This window comes from Lytechinus pictus, chromosome 2 (assembly GCF_037042905.1).
Source record: "Lytechinus pictus isolate F3 Inbred chromosome 2, Lp3.0, whole genome shotgun sequence".
Lineage (NCBI taxonomy): Eukaryota > Metazoa > Echinodermata > Echinoidea > Temnopleuroida > Toxopneustidae > Lytechinus > Lytechinus pictus.
In genome coordinates, this window is record NC_087246.1 from 59,684,038 (window position 1) to 59,699,260 (window position 15,223).

At 34.8% G+C, this 15,223-nt stretch overlaps 1 protein-coding gene across 1 annotated transcript; it reads left to right on the forward strand.

Annotated features, from left to right (window-relative positions):
* The first annotated feature begins 3,382 nt into the window (after positions 1–3,382).
* On the forward strand, positions 3,383–7,881 carry LOC129270215 (rho GTPase-activating protein gacO-like). The gene is made up of 2 exons (XM_054907618.2): positions 3,383–4,558; positions 5,553–7,881. The coding sequence occupies exons 1-2, from the start codon at positions 4,483–4,485 to the stop codon at positions 6,320–6,322; spliced, it is 846 nt and encodes a 281-aa protein (XP_054763593.2). The 5' UTR covers positions 3,383–4,482; the 3' UTR covers positions 6,323–7,881.
* The last annotated feature ends 7,342 nt before the right edge of the window (positions 7,882–15,223 follow it).

The following is a 15,223-nucleotide window of genomic DNA, read 5'->3' on the forward strand; positions in this document are numbered from 1 at the left end:
TGCATAAGAGGTCAAACAAAGTGAATTCTCATCCCATTCCCTTCACTACCCATATTTTCTTTTATTCTGCCATTTCCAATTTTCTATCTCCATCTAAATTAAAGACTAAACTACATGGTTAAGGACATCACCAGACAGTATTTTTAGAGGAACTCACCCTTGCAGTGTGGCCATTTAACACAAAGCTTTTGAATTAATTGCAAATCCAGCTATTGATTCTGATTGGTTGATCATGGCTACTGACTCGCAAATTTGATTAGCCATGGCAATTTTATTTTCCATTGAAGGGGAGGCCTTTCCCGTTCAACGGGTTCATCATTTAAGCATTGCAACAGTGAGTTGCATGCCTAGCTTTTTATATATTATCTTAATTTTTTATGTGAAAATAAACTGTTTGTGAAATGCTTACCTGTGTTTTGTTCCAAATATTGAGAAGTTATATTCAAATTGTGAACAAAATTTTGCATGTTCTAAAATTGTCAGTGATTTTACGAACTGGCACGAACCTCAGCTGGTTTCCAAAACATGATTTAGTGATAATCACGTTCAAAGTTTGTGTTTTTTTCTGACACTGATAACTTTGCGCTTTGAATGAAACAAGAGCAATTATGCATTCTACCCTGTTATAATATGTCACATTTTGTTTGCAGTTCAAATTTATTCTTTCAATGTTGCAAATGAAGTACAAGTATGCATTTCAGAAACTGCTAATTTTGACGAAAAACAGGAGGTTTATGTCACTTCATAAAAATCATGCACATTGTTATTTAGCGGCACAAATCACGGTTTGAGCCAGTTTGTAAATAATTCAATGCAAACACGCTACATCAGATTGGTTTAGTCAGGTTGTTGACCTCTGTGCACCATTCCAGAGACTTTATAGTACACAAAGAATAGTTTGAGCCACTTCGTAAATTCAAAGAAGGGGTATGTGTGCTTTTTCAAATAAATATGCTCTTATTCTTTTAATCATACAAATTTTTATCTTAAATTTGTCATTCTATAGAGTTAATGACAGACTTTCAGAATATGAAAAAAACTCGATTTTGAAAATTTGACCAAAATGGTTTGTGCTGGTTTGTAAAATCACTGCCAAAATGAATATTCTTTTTTCCTTGATTTTGTACTTTAATCATGCAATAATTTTTGTAAATATTGTGGTTTTCTTGATTTTTTCAATAAAAACAGAATAATATATAAAAAAAGATTGTATGCTTTTAATTAGTATATATAATAACCATTGTTATCCTCAAAGTGCAAAGTTATCAGCATCAGAAGAGCATCCAGCCTATTAATGTGATTATCTCAAATTCATGTTTGGGAGATCATCAGAGATTTAAGCCAGTTCTAAAATCAATGACAAATTATTACAGCTTTATAAAACAACCTATTGATGTTTACTTTTAGGACTGCCCCTATTGGCCCATTTTATTTCCATACATTCTTCTCTCTGATCAGAATTGTGATGCCAAATAACACTGTTTTTAAAATGGGCCCCCATCCATTTAAGAAAAAAGGGTAATTACTCTTTTATGGGTTGAAATACCTAAAATCAAAGATTTGGTGTAGTGATGAATAAATTGTGTCAAGACAAGGATTTCAATATATAAAATATTGTTAGACTCTGACAATCATGCATCTGTTATGCCTTTTAATACAATTTCCCAAATTCCCTTTTTTTTCTTGTAAACCTCAATTTTGTATTATATCTCGCCATGGCAACTTTAAATTGGGGAACTGATTCACCCAAACCGCTGTGTGCGTCACAGTGAGCTGTGTGACAAACGACTTGGGTTGATAATTGATTGTTATCTCTTATAGCATTGACCTATATTGGTTAATGGTGAAGAATGTGTGCCTCTTGGCCTAATTTTAATTGAACATTACTTACAAATAATCATTGTTTTTTATATATAATGTTTCATAATTCATTGTTTCTGTAATTCTGTACTGCCTCAACTCTATGTGTCCCTTTGTATGTGACTAATGTCTTCTTTCTCCTGTCGTAGATATTTAAAGTTTTTAGAATATCTTTTCTATCTTTTTTTTTTTGGTTATGTCTTTTTTTCTTACTGTTCTCTCCATCCTTAGCCAAGCATTTGTTGTTCTCTCTCTCTTCTCTTTCTCTTTTTCATTCTCTTGTTCTATCCCTTTTCTCTCATTCATGCACCCCTCTTATGCCCCACATTTTACACTTTCTTTCCTTTCTTTCACTTCTGTTGGTTTCAATCCCTCATTTTCTCCTATGCTTTCTCATTATCTTCATTTCTTTTCTTTTCAATTCTTCTCTTTCTTCCTCTCTCCATTCATCACTCTTTTATGTATGCACCTCTCTATTTTCTATCAATTGTTCCTCTTTTTCAGCTCTATCCTTCTTTTTCTTGTCATGCCCTTTCCTTACCTCTTTGTCCTCTCTTCCCAGTTTCTATCTAAAAAATGATAAAGTGTCAATTTACTGTATTTTTATAAAAATGAATATCAAATCTCTGTTCATCCACTCTATTTCTTACTCTCCTTCTCTTTCTCTCTCTATCTTCCTTCCATCTATCCCTCCAATGAATGTCATCATTACATTCTAATCCCTCTTGATACACGCATTGAGTAGACAATACTCTGGACCTCTTTAAATCACCCCCTCTTTATTGATATGTCAGGAATCTTTGGCAAGCACTTTATGAACATTTCTATTTTAAGATACTCTCTCGGCTCCTACAAATTGAATAACATATTCTCAGCACACAAATTTGTTCCTAAAAAAATCACATTGAATAACCCGAATCAATTAGTGTGCAGGAACTTGAATAAGTTCCTAATTTGTTTTGTATATTATTTCGCTTACATATTCCTGAAAGTGGTCATTCACTCTTTACATACAAACATATACTTCCCATTTTGGAACGAAAACATTTCATTATTTTATATCCTTTGCATAAAGAAATGTTTGAACATGAAGGCAGTAGGTCTTATTATGATAACAACAACACACTCTACTAATGGGCTAGGGGAGGATATTTTCATTCATCTTCAAATCTTGTACACTTGTACATATTTTGAAGGGGTGGAAGAGTTCTCATTTCGTTTATTGCCTTGAACCAGTCTAGACCTACAGTTAAGCTCATTAAGAAAGACAGCTTGTAGAACCTGATTCTTTTGTAAGATTAAGTTGAGTTACTTTTTCTTCTCAGTTCACCTGAGAAATATGAATGTGATGATTGAACCTTAATCACCACAGGAGACTTTGCTGTTATTTGTGAATTACAGTTCAGTTTGGGATATTCTGAGGGTAAATAACCAACGGCACCGTCTGGGATCGGTTCCACTTAGCGATCGTTGTGTAGTGCCAATTGACTAAAATAGACACTCTAATCAGGTTTGATGGGCCAGTGTTAGCACGTAGGCAGCCAGCCTGCTCGCAGAGACTCAAGGGAGAGAAGGGGGATGAATCATCAAGGCAGTTCTATTGGGCTTGGGGTTGGTTTGTATTCTAGAGAACCTGCCTGCCTGTTCCTCATACTAGCCAAAACAGCTGTCAGACCTTCCCTGTACACAGCCACCATATAGTACTCCTGCTTGGACCTTAGATTCGGGTGTCGCTAAGAAACGGACCTTCCCCCCTCTTTCACTCGGCCTTTCCTGTCCTGGTTTTTTATCGCGGAAGGTCTCTGCTTGCAATTTGCTGCTGATTATCTCAACTTCATCAACTGGACACACTATTTCTCCCGTTGATTTATGGATGACTGTTTTTAAAAAGTGCTCCGACTGGAAGAGTTCCCGCTTCTGTTCACATCGACTTTTGCAGAGGATCACTGTTTTGCCAACTTTTCTAATGAGTGAAGGACTACCTCCTGTCAGTCTATGTTGAGCATGATTTTGATGTGTCCTTAACAACCCTTCTGCTTCACCTTCTCTGTCATCATCTTGTGGAAATGGACAAAGCTCTTTGATTGACTGCAGTTGTCATGTAATGAGTTGATCAAACCCAGTTTTCAAATCTGGCAGTTGTATATTGGAGGAATAATAAAAATGACTTTCTGACAATGCCAGAAATGGAGCCAAAGTGGAATTTAAAGGAATATTAATGCTTGGGTTATTTCCCTTTTCCATTTGTTGAATGGAATTTGTTGCTTAGAAATACCCTTTTTGTGACAGAGAGGAATCAACTTTTTGTGTCTTTGTGACCTAACTTATATATGCCAAACCCCTGCATGCAGTGGAGGGATATCTGTCAACGGCTTTCATATCTGTGTTGATTTTCTCATTGCCAGTATGGACATTAGCTTGGAATAATTCATGTGTATCTACACGCATCTCCAGATTGGAATACTATGACGACTTCAGGCTAATCTTGCCTCCTTTTTAATCATGTCTTCTCACCATAGAGAATGCATGGTAAATTAACCATAACCGGTTTAGGATTGAGTGACAAATAAAGGGTATTGGCTCTGAACTTGAAAGAAGAGAGCACTTTTGACAAGAGACTTTATGTATGCAGCGGTGGCGACCATCGGGCTTTGCAGCCCACCACCAAAACATGTCCACTATCCACAGCCCTTCAGAGGTAATATATGCCAAACCAGAAAGTGGTTTGATTGTGCAAGGAAAAATAAGTTACCCCTCCTTCAGCTTAGTAAATGATGCCTTCTTATATATATATTGGATATACCTAGTAATGTTCAAAACTATGCTTCCAGAGGCCTTTAGCTTTGGTATCGGACACAATTCCATAATTTTTAGCATAACACAAATTGGTACAAGGTAGTTTTTTCCTTGATAAGACCTTGAGAGATTGAATTCACAAAATATTAATCAAACTTGCAGACAAGCTGGGGTTTTCCAGTGTCTTTGTCTTTAATCTATATTCCTTCAACAGTCATTCTTGGTATATTACGTAATTCTTAGTTTGATATGCCTGGAATTTGATTCATTGGTCATTCCCCTCACTTCTAAAACTGATTTACAATCAAGCAAATCAAGTATCCATCATCTGTTGGTATATTCCTCCTATGAAACCATGGCATTCGTTCTCATTTAATAATGAACCTTCTTCACAGCATTTGTTTTCTTCTATAGTATTGTGGTTGGAGACTAAATGTCTCTGAAACTAATATACTGCTTATCTAATTAGCACCTTTCTCTTTTGCAAAGTATAGGCTTCCCATTCCCTTACACACTGCAGGAAATAATTCATCTTCACATTGTTGTCTCAGAATGTTCCCTTTAGTGAAATGACGAGACCCTGTATTGTTTTTTAGGCCAAAGATTTATGATATATTATATTTTGGTCTTCAATGTTGCCATGAGTAGTTGACAGTTCATTTCTACAATGGATCCCTCTGAAGCACTTTGTCATTTTGTAAGATATACAAAGTTTTGCTCTGGTAGCCGTTTGTGTTACGAAGAAATTGATCCATGATTGTGAATAAGGATTTATATGGATATATATCTATGATTGGAATGTAAAGCATGTTGTCCCAACAGTGCATGATGCATGCTAACGTAGTTCCTCCCCTCTCTCATTAATACCATTACCTTTCTGCCCATTGTTTGTCTAGAGCGGACCTTTGCCATCCGGGAAAAGATGCCAACTCGTGCACCACCCCCACCCCCTCCCAACACCACCACTACTACCACAACTCCAACAACACTGTCACCCCATCTGCCTCCTCCACACTTCATCCCGACAGGATCCTGCAATGACAGACTGGAGTTTGAGAAGCTCTTCAGCTCCGCCTCTGTGTCTCCGGTCCTGCGGAGACGGATGTGGCAGGCTGCAGCCACCACCGGCAACTTCACCTTCAAATCACCACCTCCCCTGCCCGTCCGTGGAGCCAGTGAGAACAAGCCAAAGGAAACAGTGCCTAAACAGGAGACAGCCAAAGGACACTTATCAACATCCGAAGAAAACCAAGTGCCACCTCCTCTCCCTCCCAGACAGTCGGTGTTTGACCCTGCAGAAGTGGAACTGCGGAACAAATTCAATGCAGCAAAGTCTAGCAGTACAGCCAACAAGAAATATGGTGCAAGCACAAACTCACAGTTGCCAAAGAAACACAAAAGCCCCTCTCAGTCTTTCTGGAGGACCTTCAAGTCGTCAAAGTCAACTGCTGCAATCAGTAAAGTCTTCCCATCAGCGTCTTCTTCCAGTAAGTGTAAGGATCCGCCTCCACTACCACCGAGACAAGCGTCAGTCACTCCTTGTCCTAGGGCACCTCCCAGTGAGGAAGACCTCAAGGAAGAGGCAACAGAAGATAATGAGGAAGAGGAGGTATCAGTTACCAGCAGAACAATTACAGGTAAGGACGAAGTGCATGTCCAGTTCTAAGAAGCATCATGGTGAAGCATGTCTAGCTGTCGAGCATCCTCAAGGTTTTCCTCAAGTTTACAGGAGCATGATGGAATAAACTAATTGCCTGCAAGGAAGATATGATCTCGCATCCAGAGTCGCATTGGGACAAAAAAAGATGTATGTATGTCAACCAACATTCCATAACTTTACCAATTATTAGACAAAGATATGTTAAAAAGCTGGTCAAACTTGCCTATTGGAAGTGTTTTCATGCATGGTATGAAATTTTTTAAATACCATAGACTTAAACATTGGTGAGAATACCTCTATTACCCACACAAGACAAACCATTTCACAAATTCTATATTAATTCCGTATGTTGCAGTACAATCCCACAAAATTAATATAAAAAATGTCTGCAACTTGCATGCTTTTAGTATTTCATCAATTATCAAAATACATCTTTAGGAAAATTATCAGATTTTTTAAAAATATCAAAAAGTAGAGTTGATTGCTCAGTCAAATTTGATTGAAAATTATCATCAAAGTCTTTAAATCATATCTCATAAATCGGTATTACATCGTGCATGGCAACGATGGTGATAAGTAATATCTGTAGCAGGAATGACATTTGAATGGTACTGAAACAATGACAGTTTAATTTCAAACATTGACAAACTTTGTGCATTGCGCTTGTCAATATATTTTTGTCTGCATGTTTGCATCCTTGAGTGTTTATACCTACATGTATCAGAGGTTTGAAGCATCGGTAATAAGCAAGAAATCTCCCTGTCAACTTGACGTCACTCTAAATTACTTCAATTGCGTTCAAGGGTACATGATATTGAAGGCCAAAGATGTTAAAACCCCTTTAGCAAACCATAATTTCAGGGAAAATCTGTATGTTGCATTTCATTCTTAGATTTTGAGTATACTTCTTTGTGTAAGCAGCAAGTATCATCATTAGTCATTTGAAAAATAGAAATTGGCAGTAAGACCAAGGTTTGTTTTTTTATAAAAATTTTGCAAGGCAGCACATCAAGTGAAGGTCAAGCACTCAAAAACTCCAATGTGATCATGCATGACAATGGTTACATTACTGTCTTATATTAACTTAATAAAATACTTATTCATCAGCTCAACACTAAAAAAACTATATTTCATTTGTATAAGATTATCACTGCAAGCAATCTGTTTGGTGGTTATAGAAATATGATGAGAAAATATCAACATAAATAGATTGATGGTGTATATTGTGAAAGTTCCATTTAAGGTGAATTTAATACCCATTCATATACACGTAAGGTCCATGCGATGTGATCATATATAATAATGGTTGCATTTCTGTCCTGTAAAAAGTGAATAGAATTTTCAGTCTTCGATGAAATGTATGGTAAGCATACACATATACATATTTTGAAGGTGTTATTTGATTGAAATGAGTTGCATTTTTTTGTTCTTTTTTCTTTATTTTTAATTCTCTGAACCTTAGTTCTCCCTTGAATTATCACTGTTTGTATCATATTTGAAGATGAGCATTTGTATATACAATGTATGTTACAGCAAATAAAACATTTTTTTTCTTTCATCAGTTATCTCTTTTCAAATAGACCAAAACTCTCTTTGTCTGGTCATGTGAATGTCTGTAATACTATGCATATTTCAAAGTATTCCTCTAAAACCACTTCCAGTTCTGTTTAAAGCCTAGAAAGATTTTAGGGAAATGTCTAAACAGTGTAAATTTAATTCATGCGCAGGCACACTTAAAACTATTTTTATCACTGCCAATTTGTGATTTTTGGAATGGAACCAGAATAACGTTACTCAAACGTGACTTGCCTTTTCCTTTTTGTTGATATCAGTAATTTTCTGTTTATCCAAACATTTATCTTTTGAGTAGAATGAGAAAATAGAGAAAGATCTTATAAAAAATGGAATGGGATTATTTTAGTTTCAGACAGTGAGATATCAATATCTCATCTTTCAATTCACAAAGACCACAATTTTTCTATTTAAAAAAGTGAATTGAAAAAAAATTGTATTCTACCATTCATGTTTGAAACCTCTAAATTGTATTTAGAATTCAAGGATAATCAAATGAAATTCATCTTATCCTATTGCTTTTCATTCATTAAATTGTTGCAATCTCGAAATCAAAATTGTACAAAATTCAATTTCAGTGAAGCTTAACACATTAATTTTTATAATATTATTATCCCTAACCTGAAATACAATATGTGATTAATGTTGGGAAAATATAGAGCCCTCATGTATAGCTATGTGCATTACTAAGCCTGAAAGCTAGTACTGATATTTAATTACTATATAAAATGATTTCATAGGCAAGTTACAATGTTGACAGATAACAATCAAACGGGCTTAGACATAATGTAAGACCTATTTTGTAGTTTGATTTAAATTATTATTTCAATGGAAAAAAAATTGTGTCTCGAGACTGAAATCGCATAGGATACATCTAGGATTAGCCATATTCCTAGCTGCAGTAGGCCTAGATTCAGAAATGTCCTTTTTACAATCCTTTCTAAGGTTATATTTCCTCCTTGTTGAATTGTCACTCCTAGATGCTTTGTCAGATGATTTGTCAGACAACATTTCACCTCATTGGAAGAAATACTATCGTGAAAATAACATCAAATTAGCTTCAAGAATTTGCCACCCAAATAACTAAAGGAAACTAAAGGAAGCAAACACCAAGTATAATATACTTCTTATTATTAGAAATAAAAACAAAGAAATCTTATCATATAGCTACATGTGCATAAATTAAGCATAAGGGCATTTTCACCACAGATGGACACAGAGGCAAAAAAATCAAGTTGATATTCATGTCAAATGCTTTATGTTTTTTAATAATACAAGACCTGAAGTTTCTGAGACAAAATTTTTTTCCGACTCTGGCAGCCATTTTTTATTTCAAAATGGCTGCCAAAGTATGGATACAAATTAGTGTTGAAAATAGTATATTGATACATAATTTGTTTTGACAGATTTTTAAAGAACAGGTTTGATCATGATGTTTTCGCCTTTGATTTAGCTTGCTATTATAACACTTTTTAAAATCCCACAGAAAGAAACACCAGTAATTCATTCATCTGATAAAAAAACATTGATGAAATATGTGATATGGTATGTAATGTCAGTTACCGAAAACATGAACTTTTTTATCTCATTTCCTGGAAAAGAGGATATATTATATGAAACTTGGTAGATTTCCTCTCTAGGTAACACCCCTCCCTTCTACACCAAAATTAAAGATTACCAATTAACAATGAAGCCATAGGGTACCATTGAATATATGTAATGTCAGTTACCAAGTGGAAAATGTAATGTCAGTTACCGATATGTAATGTCAGTTACTATGATAAAATGTTGGTTACCAATATTGAAATGCAAATATGTGGTCAATTTTATGGTGAAGAAATATTGTATACTTGTTATTCAAGTCTTTCACATCAGAAGGAGCTTGCTAGTGTATTATCTAAATCTGCAATATTTTTTAAGCTTAACATTGTGATGAAGGGGATTTCCAGGGTCCCTTTTTTAGTTTCTAGGATTCTTTTGAGCATTGCCTCGCTAAAAGTAAATTCCTGGTTTTTATGCCTGTTAGTAGTGTGGATGTGTGATACAATTTTTGTTTTTGGTTTACAAGTATAGATGAAAAGTGAAATTTGACAGTTCTGATCAATGTTGCATGGATCTACTAAAACTGTTTTTTTTTTCTAATTTACAAATAATTCAGTTTCAGTTTAGAAGCTGGATTTTTTTGTTGTTGACAGCTTAAAAAAGAAATTAGCAAAGAAAATGATTAAACAAATTATGAAGAGAATAGAAATCCGACAGACATGAACAAGCATTGCTTGCACTGACCAGAATAGAAATCAATAAAACTACATGGCTGCATGAGATTCGGGGGAGGGGTACGTGTAGCCTTGGGGAAATTAATTTTGCCTTTTTTGAGGGGAGGGGGAGGTTGGAGAAGGAAAAGGTTTAAAAAGTCATTATAAAACTGATGAACATATTATGGGTGTATAGTCAGAAAAATCCATGTGTACAGTCAATGCAATATTAAATTACTATAGGAAAACATGTAGCTGCTATGACCCCCCCCCTTATCTTTTCTTTCTTATCTTTTGATAATTAAAAATGTGAAGTATTATGAAACTTTTATGATTTTAAAAAGCCTCACATGCCCCTTTCATTACTGTTCAGCACCGAGGTATTAATTTTTTACTATGTTATATTTCTCCAATTTTGCAGCGGTATTTTTTTCTAATGCATCTCAAGACTATCTAATTAATTATTTTGGCACCCTTTTCAGTATTCCCTTTTTTAACGTGCAATACTTTGTGTAAGAGTATTTATATATTTTATTTATGTCTTGGGAGCGGCATGTGTGGGGGTTCATGCCTTCGGGCAACAGTGATGTATTTTGCTTTTGTGCCTCCTGACCCACATGCCGTTCCCGCATTTCTTTGCATGTTAATGTACTGTAAATTTTATTCTAATGTAATGTATATGTTCTTTTTTATATTGGTCAAATAAATAATAATAATAATAATAATAACATATAAGTACCAAGAAAATTATGCCTTTGAAAATCATATAGCACTGGTAAATGTTAATGTGTATTGTCAGTTACCGACAAGTAATGATAAAAATGTTCAAATCAAAGAAACGAATTAAGAAAAAGAAATTTTTTTCCATTGAAATGTTCCTAGAAACTCGGGTATACTTCCACACCAAGCTCACTTTCATGTGAAGCCCTGCACAGAAGATACAATGCAATGATTCCACACATTTGACTTCCATGTGTTATCTCTATGGCAAATTAAGTGTAATGTCAGTTACCGTAATGTCAGTTACCAGCTTGGTTGCGGAAAAATTATCATAGCCCCCAAAAGACAAAAATGAATTGTTTAATATTTTGACACATCTTAACCTAGTAATGGAGGTATATTTACATATTCAAATTATTACTCTATCTACTCAGGGACATGAGATATTTCTATTTTAATGAACACCCTAAAATTGCATGTCCTGTTTCGTAATGTCAGTTACCGACACATTTTTGCTTGCTGATGCGTAAAAAAATGTGGTTACATAGAAAAACTTAGTATCAGAGAATACAGCAAGGTTCTCTTTATTAACTCAATCAAAAGCAAACTCCCATCATTTGTTGTTTTAGAGATACACACAATGAAAGGTGTGAAAACATTGTGCCGTGTAATGTCAGTTACCGTGAAAATGCCCATAAGAGCCTAATCAAAGAATGAAGTAACTTACTGTTTTCTTCAATTTCTGAAATAATTTCAAACTTCCCAAATCTCTCACATGTTTATTACTCAAGAATTAAGATGATAAACTTTGCGTCCTTGATGTCATTTTAGTGAAGTCTTAAATTGTCTTCTTACTATTAACAACAGGATATGATTGTGACATGACACCGCTATGTTTGTCTGATCTTAAACGATACAAAAGCAGAAAGTTTATTGTTTTGAATATGAATGTAGGCTACTAACTGATTTGAACTTATACAGATCATCCAATTTGTGCTACCTTATGAGAGGTATCAGATACATGTTTTAATTACAAAGAAGTTTGCATATTATTCTGAAGACCAAGGTTTTCATATCAAAACCATCTCTAAAGAAATAATATTGAGAAACTGAAATAGCCTTTTTGTTACATGGTTAGATTAAATTCTCATGACACATATATTGATAACCCTCATGTATAATACTAATAAACTAACTAACAATTTTGTATTATATGTGTAGACTTCTTTAAAAATATCAAGATTATTTTTGCAAAAGTAAATTTTATTGAATGACTTAAAAACCCACAATATGATTAACAAAATATGAAGAGATAAAATGCCTCTTTCCAAAGCAATAATGCATAATTTGAAAAACATTGACTGAATATCCATGAATATATCAGAAATATTAGTTGTCCATTATTCCATGTCCCACAGTGATAAAAATACACATCATGTGACTACAGTTAGGAGCTATATGGATCACATGGGGATGAATGGCAGTCGTCTTGTCCTCATATACCAGAATCTTAAGGACGATCTTGGTTGATGAACGTATTTTGGTCTTGTGATCAAAAGGGTTCCTGTAGGGTCAGAGGAAACACATGGGGGAGCGAGATGACACCTGCAATAGGGGTGTAACTGATCCCCTTCACCCACGCATGACAGATTGGAGGGGGGAGAGGGGATGGGGGTATAGGGTTTGGGGTTAGCTCGACAAAATTTCACATAAGGCACAGTCGTTTGAACTTGTAAGGAGTTATAGAATGGTAAATAAGTTTGGGTAAGACGATTGATTGGCTATTAGTCTTTATATATATTTTTGCAAAGATTTTAACTCAAAGCTTTCTCATACAGCAATCCACTGTGTTTAAAATTAAATGGAGATGTAGAATGGTACATAAGTTTGTACAAGACTATTGATTGACCTTAAGTTTATTTTTGACAAAGCACACTTTGGAAATTGTTACGCATATTGGTGCAGGCATGATATTCTTTTGAGTATATGGGTGACATATTTTCCCATGACCCTGTTTGCTCCGATGCCTCAATACATGATCACTACATATATAAGTTATAAGTTTTCGTTCCTTTTATATGCCTAATTTTTCAACTTCCTTTCAGATCATGTTCTATTTCAACCACACTCTCCCCCGTCTTTCTAAATCATTTTTCTATGTATTTCTCTTCCCCCCTTTCTTGATGTCTCTCTTTCTTTGCTTTTTTAGATCGTCTTCCCTTCTTGTCTATGAACTCCTATATCTATCCATTATGGTATGCACTACACATTTCTCCACACCTCTCTTTCCCATCTATTTCATATATTTCTTTCTATGTTGTTTATTTTTCCCTTTCTCTCTCTCTCTCTGCGTACCTACATCTCTGCCAATCATTCATCGTTGGCACGCTCCAAACTTTTCTCCTTTTCCCCCTCTTGTTGTCTCTCAATTCGTACCCATATAGTCACCATATCCTGTTGTAATAGGGAGATCACTATTCAATCTAATTTCCGGTATCTCCAATTCACCCTCCAAATCCTGCGCTGTAAATTTCACCTAACGATCGTCACAATTGTAACATCTTATAGAGTGTCTCCGAGTCTTCACATCCCCTTTAAAGCCTGTGCCATCCTCCCCGCAATGTTTAAGACAGGAAGTTTCAGGAAGGTTGACAAGACGTTGGCGCTTTCGGAAGATGAAGTAGGTCAGAAGACGAGTGCTGTTGTCACCACCCACCAGGGGGTTAATCACTACAGGGTTTGCAAAAATAATCAAATTAATGAATTAAATCAAATCAAAATTTATATCATTATTTTGAAAATTCCTTCCCTGGGGGGGACAGGGTGTTCTTGTTTCACTACGGGGTATCACAAAAAGATTCAAATTTATTTTTTTATACAAATGCCACATAAAGACAGAGAATGTAATATTCACTCATTATAAATACAGTTACACCACATACACATCTAATAGGCCTGTGAGAGAGTCATTTAGGCTTAAGGCATGCACCCAAGGCGCTTTGGGTTTGATGCAGCCCCATATTTTGATTAGTATCTTGCAACAGGAGGTATTATGGCATTCACTTCTTGGAGTAAGAACAATTTTTCATTTTTTGACACACCTTATCCATGCTGCCATCTTTACTGTAGTCCCACTCAGTCTGATAATGATAGAATTTGATTTGACCCAGGAAGTTACACTCAACATTTGGGGCTAAAAATACAGATTTGCTAGATGAATCATTGTATCAGATTTCTCCTTTTAACATTGAAAAACTGCCATATTTCACATTCATGGGAGCAGGTAGAGATAACATGTAATGATGTCTCTACTCATAGATGTTATGATTTATTTTTAACATTTATTTTCATTATGAGGTAGATCATGATGAAAAGGGGAGATTGTGTTTGGTTTGATAACCAAGAAGCAAGGTAATATCTTGATTGGATTTGAAAAAAAAATAATAAAAACAAAAAATGTTAAAAAACATCACACTGCCCTGATTGGGATTTCAAATCGGAACCCCTGCCTGCAAGAGCTGTGCAATTTAAGCTTATCACGAATGGTAGGGTAGTTTGCTTTGTATTTGTATTTATAAATGTGTAAAAAAATTGTATATACACACTGATTACGAGATTTAAGTTTCATTTCTATTATAACACAATCCGCAAATAAATCTATTCTATGGAAAGCAAGCATCACTATAAATCATCTGTGACAAGCTGAAAGCACCATGGTATTCATTGCTTTCCATAATTGAGGTTGAGTTGTTCACAAACAGGGTGTTCCTGATATCATAGATTCTAAAGTATTTTCAGACTGCTTTAAGTAGATTCAATATTGGCTTCATTACATACAGTGAATGTGCATTTAGGGTTTACAAAACAGCTTCAATAAAACTAATGTATATTCTTATGCATCAATGATTCTTAAAGACTTCTAACAATCACAAACTAAGCAGAATATTCATAAAACAGCTTGAAACATGGTTTTATGATCACTTACTCTGTAATACTTATTCACAATTTTTCCTGAAAGATAGTTTGTAAGGATACGTAGATTTGTGATAGTAGTAGTGGCGGTAGTGGTGGTGATGGTGGGAGTAGTAGCAGCAGTAGTAGTAGTACTAATATAGTAGTAGTAGTAGTAGTAGTAGATTTATTTTTTATTAAATGGTTATTTTATCAGTACATAAAAGAGGTTAAACAATTTATAGCACACAGCAAATAACAATAGGCAACATTACATTAACAATGCAACAAGTATAAGACAATTGATGAGATTTTGTAATTGTATTGCTAATTACAGAAGTTTAGGAACAGATGCACTAAAAATAAATTTAACCCCAAAAAAGGAATTTCTGTGAATTCTTCTCTAAAA

What these genes read in the sequence shown, in the direction of transcription:
- LOC129270215 (XM_054907618.2), top strand. Translation starts at nt 4,483, where the DNA reads ATGTATGCAGCGGTGGCGACCATCGGGCTTTGCAGCCCACCACCAAAA. An exon ending in CTATCCACAGCCCTTCAGAG is followed by an intron (nt 4,559 to 5,552) that starts GTAATATATGCC and finishes TTGTTTGTCTAG; the next exon opens with AGCGGACCTTTGCCATCCGG.